Source organism: Dicentrarchus labrax, unplaced genomic scaffold (assembly GCF_905237075.1).
Source record: "Dicentrarchus labrax unplaced genomic scaffold, dlabrax2021, whole genome shotgun sequence".
Classification (NCBI taxonomy): domain Eukaryota; kingdom Metazoa; phylum Chordata; class Actinopteri; family Moronidae; genus Dicentrarchus; species Dicentrarchus labrax.
The window spans coordinates 28,329,882-28,345,718 of record NW_026136720.1 but is presented as its reverse complement, the minus strand read 5'-3'; the positions used below and the strand labels follow the sequence as shown (position 1 = coordinate 28,345,718).

Sequence of the window (15,837 nt, the reverse complement as noted above, 5' to 3'; positions counted from 1 at the left end):
GAAACTGTAGACGTGATAACGTTAGGATATAGCGCCCCCCGCCGTTCATGGAAAATTGAAGCGATCTTTGAAGCAATATCAAACTAATTGAACCAATTAAATGTAAGCCTTAATGAATGCATGGACAGTGTGTGTTGTCTTCGAGGCAATATGAGCTATAGTAATGGTTTAATAATGGTTTACGGTCACTTAAAGCACTAATACGTTTCTTTCATGCACTGGTCCATTTGGGAATTTTGACATATTTTGCTTCCATAACATATGGGGACTGGGGACATTCATGGTGATATTTACTTTTCACCTGTAGTGTCTCCTATGAAAGCCCATTCCCGTCAGTGTGACGGGGAAAATAACGATTCTGTAAGTCATTATAATGAGTCACAGAAATGGGATTCCATAGTCTTCCCAAACCTCAGGAAGCTCGAAACGTTTGACTTCATGCAGCCATACATGTAGGATGTGGGATATTCCTTTAGGAGCTATGTGTTTTAAGAAGCATTTTGGACAGATATTTATTCTTACGTTGCTGAACACATTGTTTAGTTTTAATCTGCTAATACTAACAACAGAACTTCCTTCTTGAGCTGCTATTTATATGCAAGCAGTTGTCTGATATTCCTCTGTTCTGCATTGTTAGGTTATGTGATGAAAAAGACCAGTGACAGTCTCCATGTATCACAGAGGCAAATGATGAGCCTCACATATTCAAACTCAAGAAAACATGCGTTTCATAGCTGAACCATGACATCAAATGGAACTATTCTATCCAATATTTTATATGTGCATCATTTTTAAATATAATGAAGATCATTGGTACTCAGCTGCCCAGCATTAATGATATTGGTGAGGTGAGGAGCCTGAACAGAGCCCAGAGGATACCTAGAGACAGTACCCACCCAGCCACAGCCTGCTGCACCCTGGGAAGAGGTACAGAGGCTTTCACTGCTGTACCTCCAGACTTATAGACAGCTTCTTCCCTCAGGCAGTGAGGCTGTTTAATTCTTCCTCAACGATTCATTATGCAAATGAATAATCGTCATCATTTTATTTTTTATGACTCAACCATTTTTTAAATTTGTTTTTGGAGGTTTTTTTTGGGAGGTAGCATAAAGGGAACTGGAAAAGCTATTGCGTTGGTGGCGTTGGCTCACTGAAGATCCTATGTGGTGTTCACATTTAAACACAGGATCTAGAAATCCATTCTAACAGTTCATTTCAGTTGGTGGGTAGGTTCTGGTTTTCACAGGTGTTTGGTGGATGGTGGTGATTTTCTATTATTAATATATCCACAATCTGGTCTTTTTTCTTTTTTCTTCTTAACAAAAAGGAAAACTTTAGCAGGTTCTCTCTGTTCTTCTCTGTGTGGTTTGGAGGGAAAAGAGGGAATTCAGATCTGAAGGGTGGAGCTTTATTATCCTGGGGGGGTGGTTTAGAGAGGAGTGGCAGTGATGAGACTTGCAATTTAACAGGAACTATATTTAAATTTCATTCTACAACCTTGTTGTGAGTGACAATAATTTCACAAATATTTAGCCTGATATATAGGGTAGGAATCAAATATCAGAGATCATAATTTGATATATTATGTCCTTAAAGGACCTGTGTGTAGGATTAAGTGGCATCTAGCAATGTAGTTTCAGATTGCAATGGAATGGCATCAGTAGATAAACACGTCTCATTCTAAGCTAACAATAACATTATGATTCTTATATCCAGGTGATTATACACTAATTAAAACATACCTATGAATATTATATTCCATTTCTGAAAATAGATCCTCCTAAATGTTTCACACTGGACCATTGAGTAAAAATTAGAACTAATGTTGGACTTTTACTCACAAAGTAATGTAATAACTGAAATAACTTATTTTTTTTACATTGCTGTATTGCTACTTTTGTGAACAAATTGAACTTAAGTAGAAGATCTAAACATGTTCCAGTAATTGTAAATAAGTGGCTGTTAGTCTGCTTGTGTCTTCTGAACATTTTATCGGAGTCAATGGTTTTAGTTTTGTGTAAGAACTATATATTGTGATGCTGTTACGACCATAGAGCTGTGAGTTGTTGTGGTGTTATGCTGCTCTCTCTCCTGTGCACCTATGTATGTATGTATGTATGTATGTATGTATGTATGTATGTTATGTGTGTGTGTGTGTGTGTGTGTGTGTGTGTGTGTGTGTGTGTGTGTGTGTGTGTGTGTGTGTGTGTGTGTGTGTGTGTGTGTGTCTGAGGCGAGATCTGTTTTGAGACTAGTTTTCAGTTTCTTTCTATGTATTGTAAGTATTGTTTTTGTTAACTGGTAATAAAAATCCTTGTTTGAAGTGGTGCAACCTTTCTTTGGGTTCTTTCTCCCCGGGTAAATGTAATTGTTTTTTATTGTGTTACTCCCTACAACGCCTAGACATTTCAGATGTAACAGATGCCAATAATATTTCTTCATCTGACATAAAATATCAGCAACTGTGTTAAAATATTCTAGTAGTCTTTTGTGTGACTCTGATGTTAATCTAATGTATCACAGAGGTCACAACATGGTGGATGTTGCTTTTCAACCACATCTATGAATACAAGTCTGTTCTGCGTTTTACTATGCTGTGAGACAAATAACCCCTTGGTTACAAAAGCTGCATCTGCCTCTTTACTGTACAATATTATCAACTTATCAACTTGCATTCTCAGATAACAATGGTTATTAGTTCCTCTTTTTACACTGGTGCTATGATGAGTAAAAGTGTCGTGGAAATTCTTCCCAAAATTGAGAGGTGCTAATTCTCTTAAGAACTTTCAAGCTGGTGTGATAATCAAGACACTTTAATACATGCAGCATGGAGAGAAGACCACATCATGAGTATTCTCTCTAGACTTCCAAAAGGCTCTCCCTTATATACATCTCAGTACATCGTAAAACAGTGAACACCCTTGTTTGTCTTGTTTATGTTATTAATGAAAAAGTCCAGGTCTCTCCCATGAATGGTCTTGAGAGCTATGACCCACTCTTGACCTTAGTCTGTGACCGAGGGCTGACCGGTCACTTCCTACCATAAAACACAACCCCCTGACCAGGACCATATACATTTGCTACCCCTTCTAATACTGTTTTACGATCCCTCCTAATACTTTATCTACCACAAAAGCATTCCGTTGCACATCAAATATTTAAATATGAGTAAATAATAAATATGAGGGACTTAAACAAGTCAGGTTAGGACATTTTGTGGAATAGGGTAACATATTTATAATGAATGAATATATTTCTTAATTTGTGGAGATGTACTTTTTGATTTCAGGGTTGTGTTGTTTCGTTTTTATGTTGAATTTCTTGTGCATCTTTGTGTTTTATCCTGTTTTCTAACATCTTGGGACCAGGTTTTTTCCAGTGTCTGATAATACATAAATAAAATCAATCAATCAATAGGATGTAAAAAGCTCAGAGCATTACATTAGCGTCCCACTCACGATATATGCAAAATAATATCAGATGATGATCATGAGGAAACTGATGGTGTTGCAAAAGCATGCAGAGGCGAAAATAGGTCACAGATGCAATGCTAAACCCGTCTGAAAACTGCGATAAGATCTTGTGAACATCATGATACAGTATCTCCATCACTTCGGTCTGCACCACAAACATTTGCATAGAAGGGGGAACTGACTCATGGTAAAATTTAAATGTAATTTACCCTGGAGGAGGCCGAAAGCTAAATGGGTTTTCTTGGTGGTTGGTATTTTTATTATATTTTATATTATTATTTTTATTTACTCTGGTGTATTCTGTCACTAATTCTCAATATTCATATTCATAGTCATATATTGTATTACAATGTACATATTTATATATATTTTTTTATGTATGTATTTATATGTGTATATATGTGTGTATTTGTATGCATGTGTATACATATATGTACATTTGCGTATATATATTTAATTTTTTACTATATATATAGTGCTAGATATTGTAATGTAATACAGAATTTTAACCTTCTATATTATTATTATTATTATTATTATTATTATTATTATTATTATCATTATTTCTATGTCTATAATTATTATTTTTTTATTCTTTATTGTCTTGTGAGCAACTTCAGCAGCTGTAATAAAGTATAAATTGATAAATTTTTCCCCGGGGTTCAATAAAGTATTTCCAATTCTGATTTATTTCTTGAACTTTTAACTTTCTTTAAAGCTGCAGTAGGTAATTTTATACAAATAATTTTTTGTCATCATCCACCTGTCAATCAATCTTCAACCTATAGAGACACAGAGTGAAGATTCATTAGTTAGATAGCAGTAGCTCTCTACCGGAGCAGAGTGTTTCCTGGGTTTGGGCTGCACTGATTACTGTAGAAAAACATAACTTTATCAGTGATTTGGGTGAACTGGATCATATTTTATGTGTGAAAATATTGTCCGGTTTTCCTCTGACATCCTCTGGCTGCTCTGCCTCAACTCCAAAGTTAATGCAACGTGTAACGGAACCAGACTTTGCAGCCTTCCAGTGAACACAACCCCCGTCCAGTAACAGTAACCAATGTCAGCTGACTGGGGTCAGTCCCATTCTGGGTCCACTTCTGCTGCATGACTGCGGGACGTAACACACATTTAGTGCTATTGGCTACCATGGCCCTGTTTTTACAGAACATACAGAAATATGTGGAAGCAAATAGCACTCTGATTTCGGTTTCATGTAAACTTTTATTTGAAAATAAATCACGACTGGTCCTTTAAAGTTAACATATTTTATTTGAATTTATGTTGCTATCTATTTGCTTCTGAAAATGTAAAAGGTGAAACATGCAAATTTGAAAGAGGAAGATGATTTAATGAGAACACTGAGATCAAAATGTCTTCAACTTTTTTTTCTATACTGTTTAACACTTCTAAAAGTGTATAAAGAACTTAATGTTCTAATGAACCTTTCACAGACTAAAAATGCACCGAGATGCAGATAAGATAAATACTGAGAAGACTCTTCTGTTTTCTGTGGCAAGGGAGGTGATACTAAACTGTGGCCTGTCCCTTTTCAGTAACTTCCTTCCACGAACTAGACAGCAGCAGATGTCTGAGTGGTGGAAAGAAGAAGCGTGGAGAAATTCTGCCCCTAATGTCTCATCACTGGATCAATTTAGAAAAAAAATCGTTCAGAGGATTTATACAGGACGCAGTGCTGACACTCCACCATCACCATCACCCCCATCATTTGACTGACAGCATCATGAGGACTCTCTGCTTGACTCTGGGGCTGCTGCTGCTCGCCGCCTGCTGCTGCAACGCCACACGTGAGTGATCTCTGTTAGTGCCTCACTGTGTCTGTTTGACGGCCTCTCACTGACATATTTATAATGACTTTATCCATTTACCTTCCTCACAGCTAAAGGTCTGAAGGCCAGCACAGCACCCGCAATCTGCTGCTTCAGCTTTTCCAAGCGGCCTTTACCATTAAAGCTCGTGTCCGACATCACCAAGACCCACAGCTTCTGTCAAAAGCAGGCATTCGTGTGAGTTTGTGCTTTATTCTTCTACTATTTTCCTCTCATAATGGAGTGATACATAGATAGACGGCCAATGATTTCCAGGCAGGCTTATCACAAAAAAACATGAGCAAAACCAGGTGGATACACTGAGTTTCACTTGCTTAGAGCCGTTGTGATCAAAGCATTATTAGCACTATTTTTGCTTTCTGTAACTTCATTAACAAAGACCACACCATTGTGCGGTTATAGAATTAGTTTATTTCAATTGGTGAAGGATAAGATAAGGGTCGTGTTTGGTTGTATGATATGGGCTCGAGGTGAGGGCTAAAGGAGGGCCGTTTAGATTCACGATGTGGTTGGAGCAGCTCGGAATCGAGACCCAAGGTGGGTGCACATCTTGATGAGCTTACAACTTCATTATCCCCCAGTGGTTCTGGTAATAGAAGAATTACTCAGATGGAAGAATAAACCCTGTCTTTCATGGTGGGAGTAAACCAGAGCACCCGGCGGAGCCCCACGCAAAAACAGGGAGGGTATGCAAACTTCACACAAGGCCTTCTTGCTGTGTTACTGTGTAATAACTTCATTAGATGTATAATTATGCTGTAGTTTACCAAATACAGTCCTGTTTCAATGAAGTGGAGATTTAAAGCATGAGCCAATGAATGAACTTCAATTGAAATGAATTATCACAAGTGTTGACTGTTTTGCTCTTTCTGTATGATTTGCAGGGTCCAGACTCTTAAAGGAAAACAGATCTGCTACAGTGAAACCTTCCAGTGGGCTCTGGATGTCTACAATAAGCTCCACAACACTGAGGGCAGCGGTCTGCAGCACTGAAGATGTATTATTGATTGAGGATTATTACTGGGATAAATCAATGCCTGGTTTTGCATGTCAAAAGGTGTGAAGACGTGTTCATATCTTTTGATTCAAAAATATATTTTAATAAAACAATTTAATTGATGTAATGATCTATATTGCTATGTTTGTTTGTATTTTCTGAGTAGAGTGTGTGTTGATAAGAGTGAGACAACAAATCTCATGTCATGACATTAAATCATTTGTCAAATTTAGTTCCCTACTCGGATAGCTGTGGCAGGTCATCCTTTCTTATACATCCCTATCATACTAAACACACTAAAATGGTGGTGAACATGATCTTATGCCTGCCTTTGTCTAGTGCTCTGTGGGTTAATCCAAGCACTTGAAACAAACAATGAGCTAAAAGCTCCACAGAGCTGCAGATTTGGCTTTCAATTCTGTGTGTGTGTCAGTACAAGTTCATCAACATATATAACTGTAGATAGTAATTGTACTAATAAACCACAGAATTACATCACATAAGACATGCATCTCTGTCTGCGTCTAGTTGTGTCAGATGTGACGACGCAGTTGCAACATCCACCTTTCAGCGTTCTGTTATTTCTATCTAATCAAAATCACACAGGGAGACCAATATCCAATCTTTACAGAGCAGTATCTAGTATGAAACAAGAAAACACTCTTCATATTAAACAGAAAGGGGAAGAGGAGCTTGAAATAGAAATCAGTAAAGTAAATAAGTAAAGTCAGTAATACAAACTTAAAATAGGTAAAGGTCCAGTGTTTAGGATTAGGTGGCATCTAGCACCGTAATTGCAGCAGTGTAATTACGTTTGCTGCAAAACACACGAAAATCTTAAATTAGTGTTTGGATTATCCGTTCTGGGCTACTCTAGAATGTGGTCCAACATGGCGGACTCTATGGAAGGCGACCTGCGTCTGTAGATAAAAACAGTTGCCATTTCTTAAATACATTTGATGATGATTTATTTGATTTTCAACAACCCAGGGTTAAATCTAGCAGTTGTAGTTACAGATTACAGGTCTCTCCCCCACGCCTTCCCAGTGTTCGGTTTGTCTGTTGTGGCACACTGTAGAAACATGGCGGTTAACATGGCGGCCTCCGTAGAAGAGGAGCCGCTTCTTCTGTAGATAAAAACAGCTCATTCTAAGGTAACAAAAACACACTGATTCTTATATTATACACCAATGAAAACATACTTCTGAATATTATATTCCATTTCTGCCAACAAATCCTGTTCAGTGTTCTCACACACTGGACCTTTAACTTAATGCTATTAACTAACATTAGCTTACCTTCAGTGAATAACGTCGTCAGCCTATTCTTTGTAACACCCAGCTATAATGTGAAGTAGCCAGTTAGCTTCAGCATGACTTTATGAGTTTTATCAATATCTCTGATGTAGTGGTAAATATTTCATTAATTCACTGTTACATCTGGATGAAAAAGAGTTTAAATGGCTGTGCTTTCCTTTCACCATCTCTTCCTTTCACCAAGCGCATACCGTCTAAAAAAAGTTTTTTTAATTGCATATTCACATTTTCAATAAATAAAACAATTGTACATTTTGCTTTTCATGTGTGCAGTGTGGCCCACATTCAGTCAATTTACAAAGGAGCAGAATTTATAATAATTATTAAAATGAATCATTTCAGTGTGGCTCCTGTTTTGGGAACTGCTGTGTCTAGAACTATGGCAGCTCTCTGGCTCTGCAGGTTGATGAAAGCTACCAACAGTGTGTTAATCACTACTTTAGTAGTTCATAATTTAAATATCAGAATCTACCAGAAACATCCACTATTTTTCATTTCACACAGCCATTACAATAGCAATGTACTGGACACTACTTTTATAACATTACAGTTAAGAACCGGTCTACAATGATATTATGTGTGTAACATTTAGGAGGATCTATTGGCAGAAACTGAATAAATATTCAGAGGTATTTTTTCACAAGTGTGTAAAATAAGAATCGTTGTGTTATTGTTCCCATAGAATGAGCTGTTATATATTATCTACAGTTGCCTTCCATGAAGTCTCTAACCCTAACCACCATGTTTCTTCAGTGGCCCAGAACGGATACAAACCAAACACTAGTTGTAGATAGGGACTTTTTCGTGAGTTTCACGGCCACCATAGTTTCCTCTACAAACTTAACAGTCCATTCTCATTCCCAGATCATCAAATACAGACACCAGCGGTGTTCAGTTAGTTGTAATATGAAACTTTTCTAGATCCCACTAAATCCTTTAATGCCAACAACCTGTCATTGTGTAACCTGGTTCCAGACCTCTGAATCACCATTCACGATTTCTTTCACCAACTCATCACTTACTAATGCTAATGGCTTTCAGTTTTAATAGAGTGAAGAACGTTGAGTGGATTGTGTCTATATGTTGGACTTCATGTCGGTGTGAAAGCTGCAGTTTAAGCTGGGTCTGAAAAAAAAAAGAAGGTTGTACTGTGAGGTTGTTTACAACAGAGAGCTTACAACAGTGATATTGATATTTGCATCATCACTTGTAAATTTGTATATATATATTTTGTTTTTGTTTTTTTAACAACAGAAATTTGTGAATGCACAATGTGCACAGTTTACACTTTTGTGTGTTGTAATGAGTACTTGAACGAAACAATGAAATGATCTGCAACCATTCTGCCTGTGCAAAAAATACACAAGCTGCGTTCTAGTGGTGATAAGATCAGTGAGGGGTTTTAATGTGACTTGAACCTTTTACTGAACACGTAGGTTGATGTGTTGATCTTACACAATCTCTTCTTCCTGTTTCTTGGTGACCACACCTAACGTTAATCTACCAACATCAACTAAACCTTTGTGTATGCAGATCAGGAGATACTGCTGGTCTGTGGTGCAATGTGTGACTTTATTTGCACATCTTAGCAGTGCAATATGTAGCTTCATTTTCTGTAGTCAGCAATACCTCCCTGACCTGACATTTTACTGTGAATTTTTATCAGATTAGTGTAGCGTAGCATGCAACCTGTAGTGATTTATTTTCACACAAACACACACACATATTTGTCTCTCTATACTTATATATGCTCTATACCCTCATTTACTTAATGCCTTTGCAAATCTTAACCTTAAACATCATAAGTAAAATTCCTGGGGACTCCAGGCACAACTGACCCTAAAGAAGCATCACTGCCACTATCCAACTGTTGCTGTCGGTTGTTTCTGTTTAAAAACCAAATAAAGTCCTGATCATAAAATAAAACTGTTTCTGTCGCTGCAGGGTTAAAGCACTTTCATGGAGTTTTATGAACTCAATTTATTACAAAGTTCTATGAAACATAATTTCATTAGAAGAAATAATGAGTTGTTGGAATCTTGACACTTTAAATGTAATTAGCTGTGACTTACAGTAAATAAACACAAATAAAAGGGGGATGGGGCTTTCAGGAACTGTTTGTTTGGGGCATAATGATGGCAGCATTTGTGAACACACTGTCCTTGCCTCTCTCATACCGCTTGTCTTTTTCAACAGAATTCAGTCTAAAGTTGGTTATAAGTTGAAGGTATGTTATCTGCTAAGTCAAATAGATCAAACAGATCAAGAAGAGCTGCAGCATGTTGCGTGGCACATTATTTAAACTTCTCTCTCTTCTCACCCACCCACCCTAGTGGTTTTCTTAGAATTGCTTCTCACATATATGAACATGAGAAGGTGGAAGCAGCTGTCAGATGCATCACAGCAGATCACTTCAGACACGTCAGTTCTACACTGAAAACAGCATGAAGACTCTCAGCTTTGCAGTGGGACTCCTGCTGCTGTTCACTGTTGCCTACTGCACTGCCATGCGTAAGTCTGTCACTCTACTTTCTGAACCAGATTAGAGATAAATTGCATTTGGGGGTCTCTTTTCTGGATTTTTGTTACATTATTTAATTTTATCATACCATTACCTCAAGGATACCACATGCAAAAGGTTTACCTAGTATTTGCAAAAGGCTGATTCTAAAAGAGTTTTTAAACTGTATTAAAAGCAGGGATGCACCGATCAGGAAATTCTGGGCTGATACCGATGTTTAGAATAACAATAAGACTGATGGCCGATGCCAAAACTGACTCTTTTTTTTGTCATTTGTCATTCACCCAATTGTTCCAGCGAAACAAATTAATCTACAAAGGTAAGCATCTCTGCCTCGGTGCAGCTCAGTCAGAGCTGAACAGCCGCTCACTGTCCGTGCTGCTGTACGGAGCACATCGGTACTTGCATGCAATTTGTGCCAGTGCTGGAAAACTGAGATTATTTCTCCAGTATCAGAGTTGGAAATAACCAACACAACATTTAACCAGCTAGAAATTCATGCGACACAACAGATAAAAATCAGCCGCTGACATCGGTGAATGGTATCATATTTGCAAATATAAGTCAACAATATTGGCTGATATCGGTATCGGCTGATATTTGCCATGTTGACTGATATCGGTGCATCCTTTAATGTGATAAAACTATTGGGACTGTTGATTCTGAGTTTTACTGTAGCAGTCTGGTTTTAATGCTATGTAATGAGAACCATAGCCAGAATTGTACAGATGCTTGAGTATTTCAAGAGTTTCCTCAGTGCATTCAACTGCCTCCAGGTCTTAAAAAAACCTTTTGGGCTTTTCAGACTTTCTATATGCTTTAATTATTAACTATTAACTGTTCAGTTACATTTGGAAAAAAAACTTGGTTTTCTGGACCATTAATAGTATTTGTCTTGATTGTGTTTTTTACTGTATTTTTTGTTGTTATCTTTATTTTCTGATGTTCTGTTTTGGGTTTTTGTTGGGTGACGTCTTGTAATACTAATCACTTATTACTTCTGTTTTGGGTTTATGCATTTAATGGATTTAATCTATCTATCTATAATCTATTTCATCTATATCTTTTGACTTAAATGTAGTCAAATTTAAATATAATGAGTCTAGAATCAGCCTATAAAACTTTTTATTTGCAGAATTACAACTGTATCAGAGTTTCACAGAAAAATCACAGGACCGCAGTGCACCCAGTGGTATATAGCTACAGCCCTGCCTGGTTTTTCTTTCTTTGTCCTGTCAACGTTGACAACATTTCTCATTTTTCATTTTTTATGATTTTGATTTTAAAACAAAATATAAAGACATTCAAGTCATCATGTCTTAGGTCAGGTCTTTAAGTCGAGTCTAAAGTTATTTATTATCAGTCAATGGAAGTCGCAAGTCATGGAGACAGTGTCTCAAGTCCACATCTCTGAATTCCAGTAGCAACTAAAGCCGAGGTTAAAACCCAGATCAATAGAATCAAACTTTATTTTTGCAAACTTTTTTTTATTTCCTACAGTTTTTTAAACAGTTTTTATACAGTGCCAATACTCAACTCAATAAAATATAATCCATTTTCCCTTTCAGACCGAAAACAAAAAAAACGAAACGAGGCCAATTTTTGCTTTAAATACAAAATGAAAAACAGTGGCATTGTCCAGAAAAAACAAAGTAGGATAAGCATCGTTTTAGAACGGCAGAAAGGTTCTGATTCAGTCGATAATGACTCAATATATTTAAATCACTTTTAGCATTCAGGGCTCTATCTTGCACTCAGCGCAATTGACTTTGTACACTGGCGCTTGTATAATTCCTATTTTGCACTCGACGCACATTTGAATTTTCCCTCCACCGACGCACGTCCTTAAATTAGTGAATGAACTTGCGCTCCGGGGGGCGGTTCAGCGAAAAGAGGAGGCGTGTTCCGGTGCAAACGTTCCCTGGTGCTATTTTGCTGTTTCAGAAAACAATTCCGCCACAGACCAGGAAAAACCTAGTCTAAAGTCAGTGGCGCTTATTCAGATGCTATTTTAAGGGCGCAGACTTGAGGGGAAGCGCCTGAGAGGCAGCAGCGACATCGCCACCCGGTCAAGAGCATTAATACTTTGCCGCATCCCGGACAGCTCCCGCTCCAGCATGTCAAACCCGGTTTGCTGCAGGAACGGGTGGCGATTTATTGTATGGCTGTGTTACATTTATTTCATGTCAATAATGTCACTTCTTGGTCTTTTACGGCCCTGACGAGAACGTCGGTCTCCTCGGCAGTGAACCGCTCCTGGCCAATCCGCCGTTATAATATCAATCCGCCATGGAAGAAGCGCGCCTGCTTTTAAAGGGAATGTGAGATGACGCTCTGATTGGTTTATTGCATGTTACGCCCAAACCACACCTATGACTAATGTAGCTACTTCAGACCAACCCATTTTAGATTTGCGCCGGGCGCAAGAGTCATTTATCCCGCCGGCAAAATAGCAACAGCGCCGAGATCCACCCACAAAGCTACTTGCGTTTCAGATCGGCAAGATAGGGCCCTCAGTGTGAATATTTGTGTGTGTGTGCGTTAACACCTCTATTTGGAATGACACGCTGTTGCCAGCAGGAAGCAACACACAGACTGACTTGTGTGTTGAGATCTGAGAGTGACTGTGTATATTGCTTTTTTTCCCTCCATGTTTATTTATTCAGTTTACAGCAACAATATAGTTGTCACAATTAATATGCTATTATGAATCAGTAAAAAAAATAAAAAAAAAAAAACCCCCAGAAGAATGAAAACATAAAATAAATTATAAAGTAGAAGTTACATAAGTCAAATAAATATTTAAAAAAAATAAAAAATAAATAAATAGGAAATAAAAAGGAAAATTAAGAAATAAATAAGAGACAAGAAAAAGCATTTAAGTGTTGTCATTCTTTGTCATTACTGCATTGAAAATAGAAATATTAAATATAAAATGTGGTTTATCAAACTTACATTTACTTTTTTTAAATTGAACTTATTATTATTTATTAATTATTAATTATGCATGACTGGTATTTTTAAGATTATTATTATTTTATCTCCAAAGTCTCCAACAGGGCTACAAAGGCTAGAGTATGTTTCTTATTGTGTATATTGCTAAATGAGTCTTGTTTTCTTGGTTGTTTTCCAGCTCATGCAGTGAATGATATAACGCCTGCAAAGTGCTGCTTTCAATTCTTCAATGGAAGAATACCGCAGAAGCAAATTAAGTCCACCACCAAGACTCACAGCAAATGTGTTGAGAAGGCATTTGTGTATGTACTTTATTCTGACACTTTATGATCCCCACCAGAACAATGACCACGTTTATCCAGTTTTTGTCTGAGCACACAACAGAAAAACGTACATAAATATCACATTTCAAAGTGACAAATGATATTTTCCCGTCGTAACTCTGTTGATTTTTCTGCAGGGTTAGCACCGCTAAAGGGACCCAGGTGTGTGTGAGGCAGAATCTCAACTGGGCACAGGAAGCTTTCAAGCGACAGCACGCCGTCCAGTACTAAATGATCAAACATCTCCAGCTACTCTGGCCATGATAAAGCTCTGCCCTCTATGCTTGATAGCACTTTTTTATACTAATGAAAACATGTTTTTCTGAGAAGCTTTGCATTGTGTGCTTATATATACTAAATATATTGATATATGCATTAATAAAATAAAAAGGAAAATAAAAAGTGTTGGGTCCATTATATAAGGTGGAATGCCAGACATCTCCATATTGAGGAGAGGTAACAAAATGTTCCGTAAGTCAGTTAGGGCCTAGTAAGTGCATTACTGGTCACAGTGTATTGACAAAGGAAGTTAACAATGAGAAAAGGGGAAGAAATGCACAAGCATGATAGCAACACTGCAGCATGTTAGATTTCCCCACTGTTAACCCAGAAATCATTGCTTTTAAATCATATACATGATCTTCTGTGTGTGAAGTTGAATTTACCAATTTGAACTTGTGAATAGAAGTACTTTACTATATAGATACATAGTAAATTGGAGACAATATGAATCATTTTCTGTGTCTTGATTACAAGATGTCTCTATTCTATCTATGGCCACAGAGAAAAATATATAGCCACATTTTACTACACTGAGTGCTTAACATGGTATTGTGTGCGCACAGCATACAATTTGTTCCCACATTTTGATTCATTTGTGCATATGAGAGATAAGTAGATATACCAATCAACCATAACATCATGAGCACCTGGGCACCCTGGTGGTCAGAATGTTCTGCAGCCCCATACCAACAGACCCTGCTACACTGTGTGTTCTGACCCCTTTCTATCAGAACCAGCATTAACTGTTTCAGCAGTTTGAGCTACAGTAGCTCGTCTGTTGGATCAGACCACACGGGCCAGCCTTCACTCCCCACCTGCATCAGTGAGCCTTGGACCCCCATGACCCTGTCTCTGGTTCTTTTCCTTCCTTGGACCACTTTTGATAGGTACTGACCACTGCAGACTGGGAACACCCCACAAGAGCTGCAGGTTTGCAGGACCCAGTCGTCTAGCCATCACAATGTGGCCCTTGTCGAAGTCGCTCAGATCCTCACACAGCCCAAAGTTTATAAAGCATGAGGTATAAAATGATCACCAATTTTTTTGTCTGACCTTTTTAGTGAACTTGTTTCCAACACATTAAGATATATTTTACACTTATTTTTGTAATGTATGGTGTGATAGACCTAATTTACATAAAATTACAAATCATTTTTGAGTAAAAAAAGCACAAATTGTGAATTATTTTCACGATGGTTATGATCAGAGGCACATATGTTGATGCATTATCACAGACTGGTATATGTCAAAGTTTAGTCAGGATATTGTTTTGAAACCATTTCAGTTTTTTTAATGGCAGCAAATAGTATAACACCTGTTGTCCTCCCAGGTCAAATTGACCCATCTAGTTCGACTGTTTATAAACCATAAAGTGTAAAATGATCACACCATTCTGTGTTCCATATTTTTAGCCAACTTCATTCCAACTCATTACCACAAATTTTAAACTTCTTTTACACCTCTATTTATGGACAATAAACCTAATTTACATGAAATCATACCATGTTTTTGAACAAAATAAGCAGAAATGTTTAGTTATTTTGGATAACCACTGACAGGTATATGTCAAATATTAGCCAGGATATCCCCAGGTCAAAATTGACTGATGCAATTGTATTTATAAATCATTAAGTTCAGTAAACATATATGATTTGCAAAGCAAGGTCCTCTTCATTGTGCTGTCTCAGAGTGAAATGTGAAATGCTCCGAGGATGCTGTACTCATCAGCTCAGTTTTTTTGTTTATTTTTATCTTGTCCCCAATTGGAGAAAGGCATATCAAGGATGTCAGAGTCAGTTGAGTCTAAGGGCAACTGGATGTGGTGTAGTTCCTTGAAGATGTACCACATAAAAGGTGTCAAATGAACATGTTTACAAATGTGTAGCTTGGAAATCGTGTGTTGTCTGGAGGCCAAATGCACATCAGAGGTTGTATATTTTATAAATTTACAAATTCTATTATCCAAAGTGATGCACATCTGAGAGTTGGAAGTTGTTTTGAAGTGTGTGTGTGTGTGTGTGTGTGTGTGTGTGTGTGTGTGTGTGTGTTAATGCGTGCATGTTTGTGTGTGTCTGTAATTTTCAGACAATTATATGGAAGAAAACCAAAGTTATGAT

General features: G+C 37.4%; 1 protein-coding gene across 1 annotated transcript; it reads left to right on the top strand.

Moving 5' to 3' along the window:
* The first annotated feature begins 3,689 nt into the window (after positions 1-3,689).
* LOC127352516 (uncharacterized) lies at positions 3,690-13,725 on the top strand. The gene is made up of 7 exons (XM_051380987.1): positions 3,690-3,720; positions 5,033-5,284; positions 5,377-5,503; positions 6,211-6,314; positions 10,013-10,150; positions 13,294-13,417; positions 13,576-13,725. Exons 1-7 carry the CDS (start codon positions 3,705-3,707, stop codon positions 13,667-13,669), a joined length of 855 nt encoding a protein of 284 aa, XP_051236947.1. The 5' UTR covers positions 3,690-3,704; the 3' UTR covers positions 13,670-13,725.
* The last annotated feature ends 2,112 nt before the right edge of the window (positions 13,726-15,837 follow it).

What these genes read in the sequence shown, in the direction of transcription:
- LOC127352516 (XM_051380987.1), top strand. An exon ending in CTGCTGCTGCAACGCCACAC is followed by an intron (nt 5,285 to 5,376) that starts GTGAGTGATCTC and finishes CCTTCCTCACAG; the next exon opens with CTAAAGGTCTGAAGGCCAGC. An exon ending in TGAGGGCAGCGGTCTGCAGC is followed by an intron (nt 6,315 to 10,012) that starts ACTGAAGATGTA and finishes TATGAACATGAG; the next exon opens with AAGGTGGAAGCAGCTGTCAG.